This window comes from Psammomys obesus, unplaced genomic scaffold (assembly GCF_907164565.1).
Source record: "Psammomys obesus unplaced genomic scaffold, mPsaObe1.curated_primary_1811, whole genome shotgun sequence".
Classification (NCBI taxonomy): Eukaryota; Metazoa; Chordata; class Mammalia; order Rodentia; family Muridae; genus Psammomys; species Psammomys obesus.
This window is the reverse complement of record NW_026596244.1, coordinates 13530375-13546170: the sequence shown is the minus strand read 5'-3', so window position 1 is coordinate 13546170 and position 15796 is coordinate 13530375. Positions and strand designations below refer to the sequence as shown.

The window sequence follows — 15796 nt, the reverse complement described above, 5'->3', positions numbered from 1 at the left end:
CCTCTTGCTGGACTTTTCAGGGGTGTGTGGCCACCGGCACAGGCAGTCAGGACGGCACAGACAGTTCCTTAGAGCTGAGCTGAGCTGTGAGTCCAGAGCTGAGGAGGCTTGACATCACCCTTGGCAAATGTCCTGTAGTTTCAGCCTCCGTGCTGAAGTGCTTGCTGCCTTCTGCTTGAGTGTTCATCCATACGGTTAACCGTTGCCCTCTACGGGGCTCTCTTGGGACATGCTTTCCTCCGGACACTTCCCCTGCTCTCATTCACGTTCTCACTCTGTGCCTCAACATCACCCCAAGCTTTCTTTTACTGTCCCATCAGCCCTGTGTTACAATGTGTGTGTAACTCTACCATTGCGAAGCTCCTCAGCCTCGGAGGCTGCTGGTTTCTCACCTGTATTTTCCGTGCCATACCAGACTATGACATACCAGACTAGATGCTCAGTAAACTGTTGAACAGCAAGGCAGGAATGAGAAGTACAGCTTTAGAAGACTTGGGCGACTTAAGAAGCCAGTTTAAGCATGCACTAATTTTTAGCCACTGTATAAAATGCTTCCAGGAGGATCTTTGGACTACCTTCAGCCATAAGGAAGCCTATGTGCTTGTGTATAGGAACAATTTATAAGATGTCAGGTCATTGCTGTGATCTCCTCTGTGTCTTTGAATTTCCTGAATGGAAAGGGTCTAAATGGAAGGAAGCTGACCTATGGTTAATAAATTGCTCAAGTGTGCTGGCAGGTGGATTAAGCCACTAACCCTGGTTACTTTTCATGGCACACTTGAACTTGGGACTCCATGGGCCTTGCAGTATTTATTGTGTCTTTACTCTTTCAAGCATGGGAACAGGAGAAGTGGGGTGCTGTATGTCTATATTTCTAGTACTTTGGCAGCAGAGACAGGAAGAGTTCAGAGTCAGACAAGTCTATGTAGTGAGTTCCAGGCTAGCCTGGTCTACGTAGCAAGATCCTGTCTCAAAAAATAAACAACAACAACAAAAAAAATTCATTTCCACCCATCTAATAAATAATCTAGGTCTTCTTTTTACCAGAAATTTTGTACTCTGAAAAATCTGTTTTTGAAGTTTTTTGTTTGTTTTATATCATACTTATACTTTGCGACTACATGAACCTTTCTCTATCTGTTGTATACAGAGGAAATGAGTTTTAAAACATTGGAGCAAGTTGAGCATGGTGGTGCACTTCTGTAATGCTAGCCCTTGAGTGGCTGAAGCAGGAGGAACATGAGTTCAAGGTCAGCCTGGACTAAAAGTGAGACCCTGCACAGAATGTGAGCGAGTAAGAATGAAAATGTCGGGACCACATTCTGTAAAGATGCTTGAGGAAGAAAGTGCAGTGGCTTTTCTTTATCATCTCAGAGGAGATGGCAGCAAGAAAAAAATGGAGGCATGAAAGCTGCTTATATCAATTTCTCTCCACAGGAGAGAAAGCTACAGGGCGGGTTTAGGTCTGATATGAAGTGCAGTGTAGAGCGCTGAGTACCCGGAATCTGTTAAAGAGGTATAGAACATAATGTGCGGATTTGACATGCATATTTGCATCTCATTTCCTTGCTCTGTTTAGCTTTGCTTTTGGTGCGTGCCTTGTCACAGACTAAATGACAGAGAACACTGAAAGCCCTAGGGAGACAGAAAGTTTCGAAGGTTTCGAAAGCTCTGATTAAGCTTCTGAATATCTTAGAAAATTGGTGTTCACTACCATTTTAAACACTTATGTCTCCTTTCCAGCTTTACAAGTGGCTTTAAACTTGACAGCGGAAAGTAGAGTAGACAAAAGCCATGCTTCTGTAGAGAGCAGCCTCAGCTGGTGCTCCCGGGAGGCCGGGAAGAGGCTGTACCCACTGCCGTGTCAGCAACTCTCCTGTGCTGATGCACCAAGTTCAGTCTGATCTGGGCGGGCCTGACGCAGGAAGGGGCTTTATTAGCAAGAGTCTTGATTATTGTGAACTTGAACAAGTTAGTTATTGGGGGAGAGGGACTCACAATGAGAAAATGCCTCCATAAGATTTTCTATGGGCAGTTCTGCAGTGCCCTTTCATAATTGGTGATTAATACAGGGAGGCCCATCGCCACCCCTGGGCAGGTGGTCCTGGGTGATATAAGAAAACAGGGTGAGCAAACCATGAGAAGCAAACCAGTAAGCAAGGCCTCAGCTTCAGTTCCTGCCTCCAGATTCCTGTCTTCAGGGCTTCCCCTGACTTTGGATACGAGTTAGAGCCTGTAAGAGGAGATAAACCTTTCCCTCCCCAAGGTCCTCATAGTCACGGTGTTTCGTCAGGGCAACAGAGGCCCCAGCTAGGAGAGGGTGTATTAATTATACCTAACAAGGCTCGTGGTATTTCATACATGGAACACCGTGTGTTTTTATCATAGTCACCTCTCAGCACCCCGTTTTCTTCTCCTCCCACTTCTATAGACCACTGCAGAAAGAAACCTTTTTGAATAAAACTGACATGGCATAAACAAACAATTAGAAAGTAGTGGCAGGCGCTTTATGTCCGCCACAGTGATGGTGTCCCGTAGCGCCTGTGTCTTCAGCCCCTTTTGGTTTTGTGAACTGTCTCATGTAGCTCCCACTGGCTCGGAGCTCTTGGTCCTCCTGCCTGTACCTCCCAAGCACTGGATTGTAGGTGAGCACTACCACACCTGCCTTTAGCAGGTCTTAAAAGTCCAGGTTCAGGCAAGTCTGTGCGGCTTCCGACCAGAGCGGGAATTGCGCAAGTGTAGAAAGTAAGCCCATTTAGAAGGGCACTGTAGTTTAACTATTAGAAGTCATAAAGCCAGGCATGGGGGCACACGCTGCCATTCCAGCTGCTCAGAAAGACTGCAAATGCAAGAGCAGCTTGGGCTACAGAACAAGGCGACTTAGAGTCTGTCTTAAGGCCAAAACAGAAGGAGCAACAAAACCAACAACAGAGTGAGGTCGCAGCTTTAGTGCTAGCTCCTTTGTCAGTGTAAGGAAAGGCCCTGGCTCAGGCTCCAGTTCTGAAAACAAGGGAGCAGGCAGGCAGCTAGGCAGAAAGAGGGAGTGGCAGAGAGGGAGGGAAGAAGGAAAGAAGGGTGGGGGAGAGGGAGGGAAAGAGGGAGGGAGGAAGAAAAGAAGGGGTGGGGGAGAGGGAGGGAGAGAGGGAGGGAGGCAGGCAGACAAGCAGAAAGAAGGGTGGAGGAGAGGGAGGGAGGGAGGGAGGCGGGCAGGCAGGCAGCTGGCTTTCGGCCCTGGTGAGACCCCGTAGAGACAGGTACTCAAGGAAGGTCCTAAATGGAAAGACTCAGCCGTTAAGTAATGAGCAGGACATGGTGGAAGCCTCGCTCCTGCTGTAGCTGTTTGGTCCGTGACAGTTAAACCCTCCCCTTCTGTACAATGGAAAATGTTGCTTAGTAACTTGAACTTTTCCACATTGCCACTTTAAGTTAGCATTCCAAAGCGTTGGGAACTGTGAGTTTCTTCACGTGGCTCTCTTGAAATAGGCAAGCTCCAGGCGAAGCAGCATGGTCACCTGTGTATGGAAGGCGCAGGCCAAGCAGTCAGTGTGGATGGAAGCAGGTCTCCTGGCAGAGAAATACTTGTATTTGTCACAAAGGATAATCAGGTGCTAGCTTGAGGTACAATTATGTGATTAACGTGGGCCTTTCCTTTGTTTCCTATTTAGAATTATCACTTTCATGTTCAGGCCCATTATCACTGACTGATGGGAGCATGTCCGGTAGGGAGGTTAGGAATATTTGATATTCCTTATGAAAGAAATAGGCTGTTTTAAAATTTTAGCCTTAACAGCACTCATGTCTAGAGGTCAAATGCCTTTGAAATCGGGCTAAATTTGGTTGTTTTGAGCTGATGGTAATTTGGAAGTCGCTGTTCGCACTGTTCACCTTGTGTTTACTTTTACATTATGTTAATTTATACATGGAATTAACATGATATAAGCTCAGATCTGCACCCCTTCCTCATGCACACCCTCTAGAGAGGAAAAGGATGCTTAGTTAGGATTAGTACTTCTGTTATTTTTACCTCATGAATATGGACTTTTATCATATGCTCGTTAGCTTATTAAGTATTTTCAGCTTAAGCAAGTGAACTTGTTTTGTAAAGGAAATGTTTACAAAGTGTATTTTCTTTGCTTTCACTCCCTCTCCTACTGTGATTCCTCCAGCCTTATGAATCGAGTTGTTGGTTCTGAGCAGAATCTGCATGGCTGATGGTGCGCAGCTGGGAAGAGGCCGGCTTGAGTTGAGCACATAATCCCAGCAAAGGGCACATTTAGGCCACAAGGGCACTAAATGGAACCTCATGGCCTTGTAGAACCACACACCAGTCTAGAAGGTTAGAGTCAGCACAGTGGGTGAAACCAGGCAGCAGGCAGAGGAAACAAGCTGAGGGTTCTTATTACTATGATATGAAGCTAGGAAACAAAGGAAAAGCTAAGGCAAGTCCAGGTGACATCAGGGGTCCATCTGCAGTGACTGCGGGGCTGTGGGGCCGTGACACCTTGGGAAAGTCGCTCTTTGGCACTTCAGTACAGATGGAATTCTAGCCAGGAAGCTTGAAGGCTGCTTCGGGGAATGTGGCCTGAGAGCCCCCAGGAAGAGCAGGTCACAGGCAGGTCTGCTGGCAGGGACTGTGGAGAGGGAGCCGTGGAGAGCTGCTGAGAAGCCAGGTCAGGATCTGTAACAATATGGGCACAAAAGCGGTCAGCACCTGTTATACTTGGGTGCTCTGTGACACATGCCTTGGAGGAGCACACCCATCTCCCAGGGGTGAGGCTGCTGGCCAGGGTGGGTGAGTGCAGAAGATCCAGGGTGTCTGCCTCCTTCCAGGTCAACAAATCCTTTCCCCATCTTTAAAGTCTGTGCTGAGGTTTCTCTGCCCACTTACCCAGGTGGCTGCAGGAAGCAGCTGCCGTAAGGAAGGCGACTAATTTTATTTTAAAAACCACTAACCAGGCTAGAGGGCTCAGAACTTGAGGGTGTGCTCTTGCAGAGGGCCAGAGGTCAGTTCCCAGTGCCCACATTAGGCAGCTCACAGGGGCCTGCAACTTAGGCTCTAGGGGATTTGACACCCTCTGACCTCCACGTACATGCTGGAACCTACACAGAGACACATAATTTAAAAAAATAAATTAAAAGAATTAAAAGTGGCTAAACTGTTTTCATTCTGCTGCAGAGTTCTCTGTTCTCTTCCTTCCTTCTTTTCTCCTTTCCTTCCCTCTTAGAAACAGGGTTGCTCTGTTAGAAACATGGAGCCCTGGCTAGTTTGGAACTCTCTTTGTAGACTGTAATAGCCTTGAACACATTCAGATCTGGCTGCCTTTGCCTCCATAGTGTGGGGACTAAGGGCAAGGGCCGCCATGCCCAGCTCAGCTCTCTTTTAAAGATGCCTCCTAATCCAACTGGCAGTGTAGCTCAATGGTGTATTTCATGAATTGGAATCAATAATATATATAAACATAGGTTCGGGAGTGGGAAGAAAGTTATTTGTGATTGTATGAGTTGTTTTGCTGTGCATTACACACAGACATTAGACACACAGTAAATATTTGCTTAAATATGTGTAACATTAATGTATATCCCTGTTTATAAGTTTATATCGATTATACATTCTAGAGAATTGGATTTTCAATAACTGCTTGATCTCAGTATTTCTTTCCTCTTTTTAACCATTAATACCCAAACAACCTCCTTCACTTTCATTTTTAAATTTATGCTATGATTGTACAGCAACTTGTAGGAAAGAATTAATTGAACTTAAAATCTCATTGTTTTTGTTCCTGCTTCTATCCCCCTCCGGCCTTGATTTACAGGGTCTCACTATATAATCCGTATTGGCCTTGAATTGTGACCCACTTTCCAAGTTCTGGGATTACAGGCATGTCCTATTCTGGCCAATCTTGTCTGCTTTTCTTACATTTTAAAGTTTTTTTAGGCTTGTGAGTGTTTGCCTGCACGTGTGGCTGTCCACCATGTGTAGGCGTGGTACTTGCACAGGCCAGAAGAGGGCGCCGGATCCCCTGAACTGGAGTTACAGAGGGCCATGGGCTACTATGTGGGTTTAGGGAACTGAATCTAGGTCCTTTGCAAGAGTGGGCAGTGCTCTTTTCTAATGAGTCATCTCCCCAGCCCCATATTTGCTCTTTAGCAAATTATTTTATATATATTTTTTATAATTTGTGTGCAATAATGGTTCACTTATATAGAGTAGCTATATATGGTGATAGATTTTGTTTCTAATTCTCTTCTTCTTGACCATCTAGGTGAACAGTGTTTTTATTTCTAATTATTGGGAAAAAGCACAGATACAAGCATTTTAGACATTTTCCCTCAAATCAGGTTAACAATTCAAAGGGCAAGAGCAGTTCCACAGCTGTTGCTGCTCATTCCGGGTTACGGTTTAGAAAGATGGGGTGTCCTGGCCGCCGCCTCGGTGTTCGCAGTGTGTGTGGTGCGCAGAGTGAGAACTGCACTTTACCTGCAGGCCAGCTGCAAACGCAGCTCTCACAGCACATCCGACACGTGGACTTTGACATCACGTGCGCTGACAAAGCACGCTGGTGCGTCCTTCAGAATGCAGAGCCCTAAGTTACGAAGGTTTGGGGGGCCGGAGGGGGTGTGGTGTTGAGGAAGAGCCCTTTAAGATCGGTGTTACTGTGGTTCTCCCTGTAGAGCTTTTCAGACCCCAGAGCCTGAGCGAGCTGGGTGGCCTGCGGGCGCTTCTGCAGCGCCAAGGTGAAGGATAGCAAGTGCTCTTGGGTGGTCTGTGGCAAAGAGCCTGCCCAGGGGCTGCTGGCCCCCATCAGTGAGCCAGGTTCCATTTGGGTAGCTGCTCAAGAAACCCTCTTCCTCAGAAAAAATGTCAACTCACAAGTGTTCGGTCACTTTTTTCTTTGGGACACAGTATTATCAAATTTATGATAGAAATTGGTAAAGAGCACAGATGGTGTAGAATGCATCCATTCTGTTAGGATATGCTTTCCTGGTCCAGAGAGATTCCTTTCCCTTGCTTCTGACAGGGGAGAAGGGGAGACCTTCCCCTAGGAAATAACTTTCCTGATTGTCCAGGCATGCTGACACGGCATCGGGTATGTGCCCAACTCAAGGGACTGTTACCTAAGTACAGGACGGGCGACAGCACCCCATACAACTGGAGCAGGAGGGAACCGCCAAAGGCAAACATTGCGCTAAATGCTGTTCAGAAAGGCAAAGAGAAGCAAAGATAGAGTCATTGATAAAATCTCAGGCGGTTTAAAAAATGCCAGGTAGAGTATTTTAAAGGGAGAAAACTGAATGGGATTATTATGGATATCCCATGTCACTAAGGTAAATGGAAATTAAGATGTAAAACTGTTTAAATTTCCAGGCATCCAAGTAGAAGTATCAGTGTGTGTGTGTGTGTGGGGGGGGGAGGCTGAGCTCCAGGCCCCAGCAGTGGGAAGGGAGAGAGAGACAAAGGATGTAGCATGATCCACGCATAGACGGAACTCGGTGTACTCACCCTAGCCGTGTGTTAGGTGATGTCTAATTTGTTTCATTAGCTGCCTTTATCATGTCTAAAACCCTGGTATCAGTCCAAACCCCAGGAGTTTGTTTTGTGATTGATTACCTCAGAGAGGTTTTTATTTACTTACTTACTTTGGCTTAAAGAATGAGAGGTTCACACTCTTGAGACTTTGGAAGTTGTGCCTGTGCCTTCTGTTAGACTCGATTCTACCTGTGCTAGACCTGGTTTCTCACTTCCCGTTCACTGTTGCTGTGCTGAGTGGCGGAGAGGGCGTCCTCCACGTGGAGACTGAGGCAGCGTTTGTGGAGCGCAGTTGCTCGGCTGTAGTCTTCAGAACAACCGCATTCACAACCGCATTCACAGGAGAATATGGGTAGCAACGGTTCCTTTGACTTGTTTAATACATTTGAAACTTAAAAGGCCGTGTTGCTTTTGTTAGTATTTTGGAACACAAGCTTCTTCTGGGTTGCCCAGCAACCTGTCATGTGTTGACAGCCAGCCAGGTGACCACACCTGGAGGGCGTGGTTACCTTCTGACTTGAAGGGCCCACCCTGACACTGGTCGCTCTCTTGTCCTCTCTCTCTCTTCCTCCCTTACTTTCCCCCCCCTCTCTCTGGGGCGCCTCTCCTTTCCCTTTCCCTCTTCCCCTAATAAACCTCCCACGTGGAACTGATCTCGTGGTGTGATTTATGAACCCGAGTGTAACCTCCACAGGCGAACGGTTCCCAACATTCCTGCGTTTCCTAACAGCTTTAGGGACAGCAACTCGGTATCTCTTTGAATATAAAAGTAATTATTATTTTTGCCTTTTTTTTTTTTTTGGCTTTTCTAAACTTCTACACCATTGGCCAATTTTATAATTATAGATATTTTGTATCCAGTGGTGCCTGTGTTTTTGTGCCAGTTTGGTAAACACGGTGGGGTGTGTTGGGAGTATGGTAAACAGCAGTGGATGACAACGGTGTCTGGCGTGTTGCAGGTTGTGAAAATCTTGGAAAAGCATGACCCCTTGAGGAATGCCCAGGCAAAACATGGGTCCATCTCCCCAGACGAGGCCAGCGCTGTGCAGAACTACGTGGAACACATGCTCTTCCTGCTGATTGAGGAACGAGCCAAAGATGCCGCCATGGGGCCAATTTTGGAATTCGTGGTCTGTGAGAACATCATGGAAAAGCTCTTCCTTTGGAGCCTGAGACGGGAGTTCACTGACGAAACCAAACTGGAGCAGCTGAGGATGTACGAGCTGCTGGTCACGCAGTCCCGCCAGCCCCTGCTGCACCACAAGCCCATCCTGAAGCCCCTCATGATGCTGCTGAGCTCCTGTTCGGGCACGGCCACCCCCGCCGTGGAGACCAAGCTCGTGGTCCTGCTCAACCAGCTCTGCTCCATCCTTGCCAAAGACCCGTCCGTCCTGGAGCTCTTCTTCCACACTAGTGAGGACCAAGGGGCCACCAACTTCCTCATCTTCTCTCTTCTGATCCCCTTCATCCACCGGGAGGGCGCAGTAGGCCAGCAGGCTCGGGACGCCCTGCTGTTTATCATGTCTCTCTCTGCTGAGAACAGCATGGTGGCCAGCCACATAGCGGAGAACACCTACTTCTGTCCAGTAAGTCCGTCTCCTTGGCGTGCCGTCCTCCTTCCCGCACCCCTCTTCTCCCGAGCCAACAGTTCCGTTTGCTCCAAGTTGCACCTGCCATGGCAAGGTGTGCAGAGGACCGTGCTGGGGCAGCAGGGCTACCCACGTCTCAGCGCTAGGCTCACTACCGCTTCGCAACTCATTTTTGTTGTTATGTAGAGAGGGTGGCAATATGTGCGCTTTAAAAATTCATAGCCTTTCAGGTTGGCTTTGCTCCACCGAATCACGAATCACGCTGGGAGGTAAGGCCCCCTCACAGCTAGTTTCTCAAAGTAATTTGTTTCCCAGCAAGATAATGACTGGTAGTTGTAGGCCTAAAGCATTGATTTTACTTAAAAAATGGATACATATTTGCAGTGACAAAAAGTTCTCTACTTTGTATAGTTTTTTTAATCCATGGTGTGGAAACAAAGTGGTGTATATTGGAGAAACCAATGTCCCCTCAGCAGCAGGAAAAGGTGGGAGCAGTCTGGAATTTTCAGGCCTGGGGTTCCCAGGTCTCTGGGCTGTCTCTGTGTTCTGCTGTTTGGGCAGTAGCTGTCCGTGCTTCCTAAGCTGGCTGGACACTCTGTGGCCTAGTCTTTGCATTAGCCTTCACAGAGTCGCCTTAACTGTGGGATAGCTTGGAGATTGCTGGTGAGTTTTGTTGGGAAAGGCAAGGCAAGTTGCTACGGGGAGATATGGTGTGTTGTTGGCTAACACCGGCTGGAGGACTTCCGATCTGGAGAAGAGCACTCCCTAGAGGACACTTAGAAAAGTGAGTGTGTCTGCTTTGCGTGGACGCAAGGTTAGGAAGGATGCGGCCGGGCAGTGTTCCCAGGCCAGGCTCACAATTCCCACTGCAGGCAAGGATGGAAAACGGGCTTCCTCTTAACCACCGCTGGGCATGCAAACTGCGGCAGCCACTTTGGAAGACAGTTTGAGAGTTTTCCTTATTTTAAGAAGTGGTTTATTTATTTATTCATTTTTATGTGTTGGGTATTTTGCCTGCAGGTATGTCTGTGCATGTATGTAGTGCCTGTGGGGTTACAGAGGATTGTGAATCACCCTGTGGGTTCAGGGAATCGAACCCAGGTCCTCTGGAAGAGCATTCTATGTTCTTAACCACTGAACCATCTCTCTCCAGTGCCACAGTTTCTTATAAAACATGCTCTTACCATATGGTCCATACTTGCTTTCTCTCAGTATTGCACAAAGAAAGTAACACTTTTATCCACGTGGAAACCTGAACAAGGATGTGTCTAGCTTCTTTGTTCATATTTTGAATTGTAGAAGCAACCAAGATGTCTTTTAGTAGGTGAATAAAAACTGATAATCCAGATGATACTACTCAACTAAAATAATAATAATAATAATAATCCAGAAGATACTACCCAACTAAAATAATAATAATAATAATAATCCAGAAAATAATAATAATAATCCAGAAAATAATAATCCAGGAAATACTACTCAACTAAAATAAACAAGCTATCAAGTCACGAAAAGACCACAGGAACCTTAAACACATACTAACAAGTTCAAAGAAGACAATCTGAAAAGGCTTCATGCTGTCTAATTCCACTAGATGACATGTTAGAAAGGAAAAATCTAGATGTACAGATTTTAGTATGATTATCCTATATTTTATATCTAATATCTACATATAAGTGAGTGTATACCGTGCGTATCTTTCTGCTTCTGGGGTACCTCACTCAAGACGATCTTTTCTAGTTCCCACCATTTGCCTGCAAATTTCACAATTTCCTTGTTTTTAATTGCTGACTAGTATTCCATTGTGTAAATGTACCACAATTTCTATATCCATTCTTCAATTGAGGGACATCTGGGTTCTTTCCAGCTTCTGGCTATTACAAATAAAGCTGTTACAAACATGGTTGAGCAAATGTCCTTATTGTATACTTGAGCTCCTTTTAAATATATGCCTAGGAGTGGTATAGCTGGATCTTGAGGTAGCACTATTCCTAATTGTCTGAGAAAGTGCCAGATTGATTTCCAAAGTGGTTGTACAAGTGCTGGTGGACTTACATTCCCACCAGCAATGGAGGAGGGTTCCCCTTTCTCCACATCCTTTCCAGCATCACAAGAATGAGGACCCTGGGTAAGATGCTTAATTTTCATTCAGAAAGGCAAATGGGATGGACATTGGAAGAGGAAGAAAACAGGCAACAGGACAGGAGCCTACCACAGAGGGCCTCTGAAAGATGCTACCCAGTATCAAGGATATCAAGGCAGATGCTGAGACTCACAGTCGAAATTTGGGGAGAGTGCAGAGAATCTTATAAAAGAAGGAGGAGATAGAAAGACTTGGAGGGGACTGGAGCTCCACAAGGAGAGCAACAGAACCAAAAATCTGGGCCCTGGATCTTTTCTGAGACTGACGCTCCAACCAAGGACCATTCATGGAGATAACCTAGAACCCCTGCACAGATGTAGGCCATGGCCGCTCAGTGTACAAGTGGGTTCCTTAGTAAGGGGAACAGGGACTGTCTCTGACATGAACCCAGTGGCTGGCTCTTTGATCACCTCCCCTTGACGGGGGGAGCAGCCTTACTGGGGCCACAGAGGAAGACAGTGCAGTCAGTCCTGAGGAGACCTGATAGGCTATTGAGGAAGGGCATGGGAGGAGAAGAGAGAGGGAGGGCATGATTGGGAGGGGATGCAGGAGGGGGCTACAGCTGGGATACAAAGTGAATAAATTGTAATAAATTAAAAAAATAAAAAAGAAAGGAAAAATCTATGGTATCAGTAAAAAGCTAAGTATCTCCTAAAGTAGGCAGGCGAAACATGGGGGCTTGGCTTTTAAGGTAGTGAAAATGTTCCCTCTGATTCTATCAATATGGAGACATGCCATTGTATGTTTGTCCAAGGCTGCAGAATGTGCAGCAGAAGTAAATTCTAATAACTTGGACTTTAGGTGACTATAAAAGTGCCCACATTTTTCAAGATATGGAAAAAACAAGAACTTCTGAGAATATAAATAGTACGCCAACTGAGGAAATAACGGAGCAATGGTTGTCAGCAGCTAGTATTTACACGCTTTGTGGCCCAGAAGCTTTACTTACAAATATCGGCAAGGTTGTTCATTCAGTTGAACAATGATTTTTAAAAAAGAGAAGTTGAAATCTGTGAAACAGTGTCGACTATGCTGCTGTGTATTAGCATGCATCGACCCCTCCAGGTATGAAGAGCAGCAACTCTAAAAACTCGCTGCATAGTGAATAAGCAGCCAAGTGCTACCTATGACATCACATTCACACAACATTACATAAGCTTTAGAATGGTGTTCACCATTTTAGACACATATAGTTAAAGCAAACAAACAAGCCAACAAACAAAAACCCAAGAAGAATATGCATTAACTTCCGGATTTCAGCCAGCTTTGCGATGAGGAGAGGCAGAGGGTGGCCTCGGTGCCAGTAGAACTTGTCTGTTGGCTGGCACTGTGGATTGACTGAGCGCAGATGCTCACGCCTACGTTCCGCGCTCAGTCCCATGCCGCAGCTGGTGCTCTTTCAGTTTTCGGAAGACATGCAGGATACTCTGAAGAAACTATAGCAAAAATGATAAAGTCTGATGAGGATCTAGATGGTTTTCAATCCTGTTATTTTCTGCTTACCTGTAATATTTCATAACTTAGAAATTCAAATGTTTTGGGAGAAGACTGGGGTGTGGTTTTATTGTTTAACTTTCCATTAACTGTGTTTAAACTGATTTCACTAATTGTTGCTTTTATAAAAATGTGTTTTAAAACATTGTACAGTTCATTAAAATCAGGGAAAACAACATTGCCAGCTGACCTCATTTGCTAGAATGAAAGACAAGTTTCTTGTGTTAGATTGCCCCCCAGGAAAGATCCCATAATCTCATTTATACTCAGTTTTTCATAATTACATCTGGCAACAGAATTAAAATTAAAAAGTCCCTTTATGTTGCAGATAAAAGCATATTCTATTAGCCAGCCAGCCAGCTAAGGGCCACAACTGACCAAGTGCTTTCTCTAATTAGTATGACTGTCACAGTGGGTTAGCATCAGGCTGCTGGAAGCTATCGAAACTCTTTTGGAAACTTTTGTCTTCAGAGCTGCTAGAAAGAGATGGCTGCTTCTGCTCCCTCATCTCTTGTTCTCAAGGAAGAAGGAGAGTATGGTTACCCTGGAGAGCAATCTGGTACCAACAAATGGCTGGCACTAAACTGATCCTGGCTCTCTCTCTTTTTTTTTTAACCAAATGTTGATGGTTAAACTTAAGACCATTGTCACATGTTGGCAAAGTCTAGCATGCGTAAATCAAGGAGCACAAATCAGAGCAGGTGGCCTTCAGGTACAGGGCCACAGGCAGGAAGTTATGTATCCCATAGCTAGAATTCATGAGGCTTTTTATTTTGGCAAGTAATGTCAAATGGTCTCTATCAGGTGTTTTGCTGCTGGCTTTGAGCAAAGCCATCTGCTAAAAACCTTCTTTCTGCTAAACTTAAATGAGTGCCATGGTGAGTGCCAGGAGGTTTCAGACTGACCTCTGCTTGCTCGGTGCTGTATGCATGCCTTGACCATCCGCCATTTCCACGTGTGAGCCAATCTTGCATGTGTTCTTTTCGTTAATCTTTACAGTAGCTCAATTCACTTAAGTTTAGAGACTTTAGTAACTACCAGTTAATGGCGGAATCTGGCTGAAAACCACATTCGTCTGATGCTCAAACTGCTTGTTGCAGCGTGATGGCACCAGGCTGTCCAGAAGCCGCTGCTTTCCACTGCTGTTATCCTTGTGTCCTGCGTGGCGAGCCATCTGTCTTTCCTTTTTCTTTTCTTCTTTTTTGTGCATGCTTGGCATGTATGTGTGTGCGTGTTCCACGTGTGGAGGTACTTACATACATACATACATATATGTATATACACATATTTGGGTATGTGTGTATTTTTTTCACACATGGAGGTACATACATACTTATACACACATATTTGGGTGTCTGTATATGTGTGTGCATGTGTGTGTTTCCACATGTGGAGGTATTTACATACCTACATGCATACACACACACACACACACACACACACACACACACACACACACACACCACCTACACGTCTCCCATTGCCTCTCTTTGCTTCTGGTCCTGCTCTCTCGCACACTCTGTATTCTTGAGGGTAATGGCGGTCTTTCTTGTGATTACTGACTTGGAGGCTGGCCTCTCCATCTCTCCTGGGCTTGGCTTGTTCACTGTGTAAGCACCAGCCTGGCCTATGCATGGCCCATAGCCCGTGTTCTAGAACGCTGTGTTTTCTGTGTAAGCGAATCTGAACGCAGAGCCTTGGGAGGGAATACATTTGTCAACAGCTGTGAGGACTCACACTCCTGTCTCTAAGAATGTGTAAAGCTTTTTGTTTTGCAGAATATTTTCCTTACATTCTTCTAGCCCCTTTGAGGGAAATACTGGGCTCTGGCCTAGCCCTGTCTTATAGTGGCAGGAACATGGCAGGGACGCCCCACCCTGACAGCTGTCACTTCTCCATGGGCGGGTTTCCCTCTGTTCACATTCTAGCCATGCCCTTTTAGAATACTCACTTAAAAAGTGAATATTAGGTATGTGTTATTTTTAATTACTGTCACTGATGTATGTAATTTGAAAATTAATGTTGCTGTAATTATATTGATATACTGAATAGTTATTCCCAGCTTTTTAGTCAGACAAATTAAGCTTGTCTTTATGAATTCATCTTCAGAGCCTCAAAGTGGTTAAGAAAGCAGGAGAACACAGAATTAAAGTCTTTGTTCTGCAGTTAATTTAGCATGAGTTAGCAAATGTAATTGAATTTTAAATGTAGCACCAAGATGAGGCTTCCCTTCTAGGACTGCCTTTGGGCTCCGTATGCTTTTGCCAGGGGGTTCTGATTTACAGCAGACAACTTATTTGGTTCACATTCAAAAGTAGTATTACAGTGATCTGTAGAGATATGATGACAGGGAATTAAGTACCTTAAATAGAGGACCTTTTCCTTGGGGGCCACAGATGCCCTGATTTTTAAAGAGATGGAGGGTCAGTCTTGCTTTCTGTTTTCTTTCCTGTACTCAGCACCTGACCTGAAATTAAGTAGTCAGTGAGTTAATGTATGGGCAAATGAAGGTTACCAGGAAATATAACAAAGTATCTATCTATCTATCTATCTATCTATCTATCTATCTATCTATCTATCTATCTATCATCTATCTACCTACCTATGTACATATGTATGTATGTAAGTATGTATATATATATCTATCATCTATCTATCTATCTTCGTATGTAAGTATGTATGTATGTATGTATCTATAATTGTCTCTGCTGTTGGTGTGGTTCACCTGTTTCACTGTTTTTTTATTCTCCAATGAGGCCTCCTATATCATCTCGGCTCTCATCAGTTTCTCCTATGCTTCCTCTGGTTTCTGGTGCTAAGACTTCTCAGTCTGTACTCTCTTGTCACTGAATTGTGTTATTCTTGGAAGTCACATTCAAGACTCAGCACACCTGACTGTATCAAGCATCTGTATCTGCAGGGTCGACTGGTGTGACCAAGTGAAATTAGATGAGGTGGAGAAGACAGATAGTGACCTAGTGTATGCCAGAGAGGTAGCTGTCTCACCAAGAGGGGGCAAGGAGAAAGGAGAGGCAGCTGTCT

At 45.2% G+C, this 15796-nt stretch overlaps 1 protein-coding gene across 3 annotated transcripts in view; it reads left to right on the top strand.

Moving 5' to 3' along the window:
• Positions 1 to 15796, top strand: part of Fhip1a (FHF complex subunit HOOK interacting protein 1A) — a 197448-nt gene that overhangs the window by 121155 nt on the left and 60497 nt on the right. For all 3 annotated transcript variants that reach the window (XM_055596514.1, XM_055596512.1, XM_055596513.1), the window contains exon 3: positions 8488 to 9114. In XM_055596514.1, coding sequence (XP_055452489.1) covers positions 8488 to 9114 — 627 coding nt within the window. The remainder of the gene's footprint in view (positions 1 to 8487; positions 9115 to 15796) is intronic.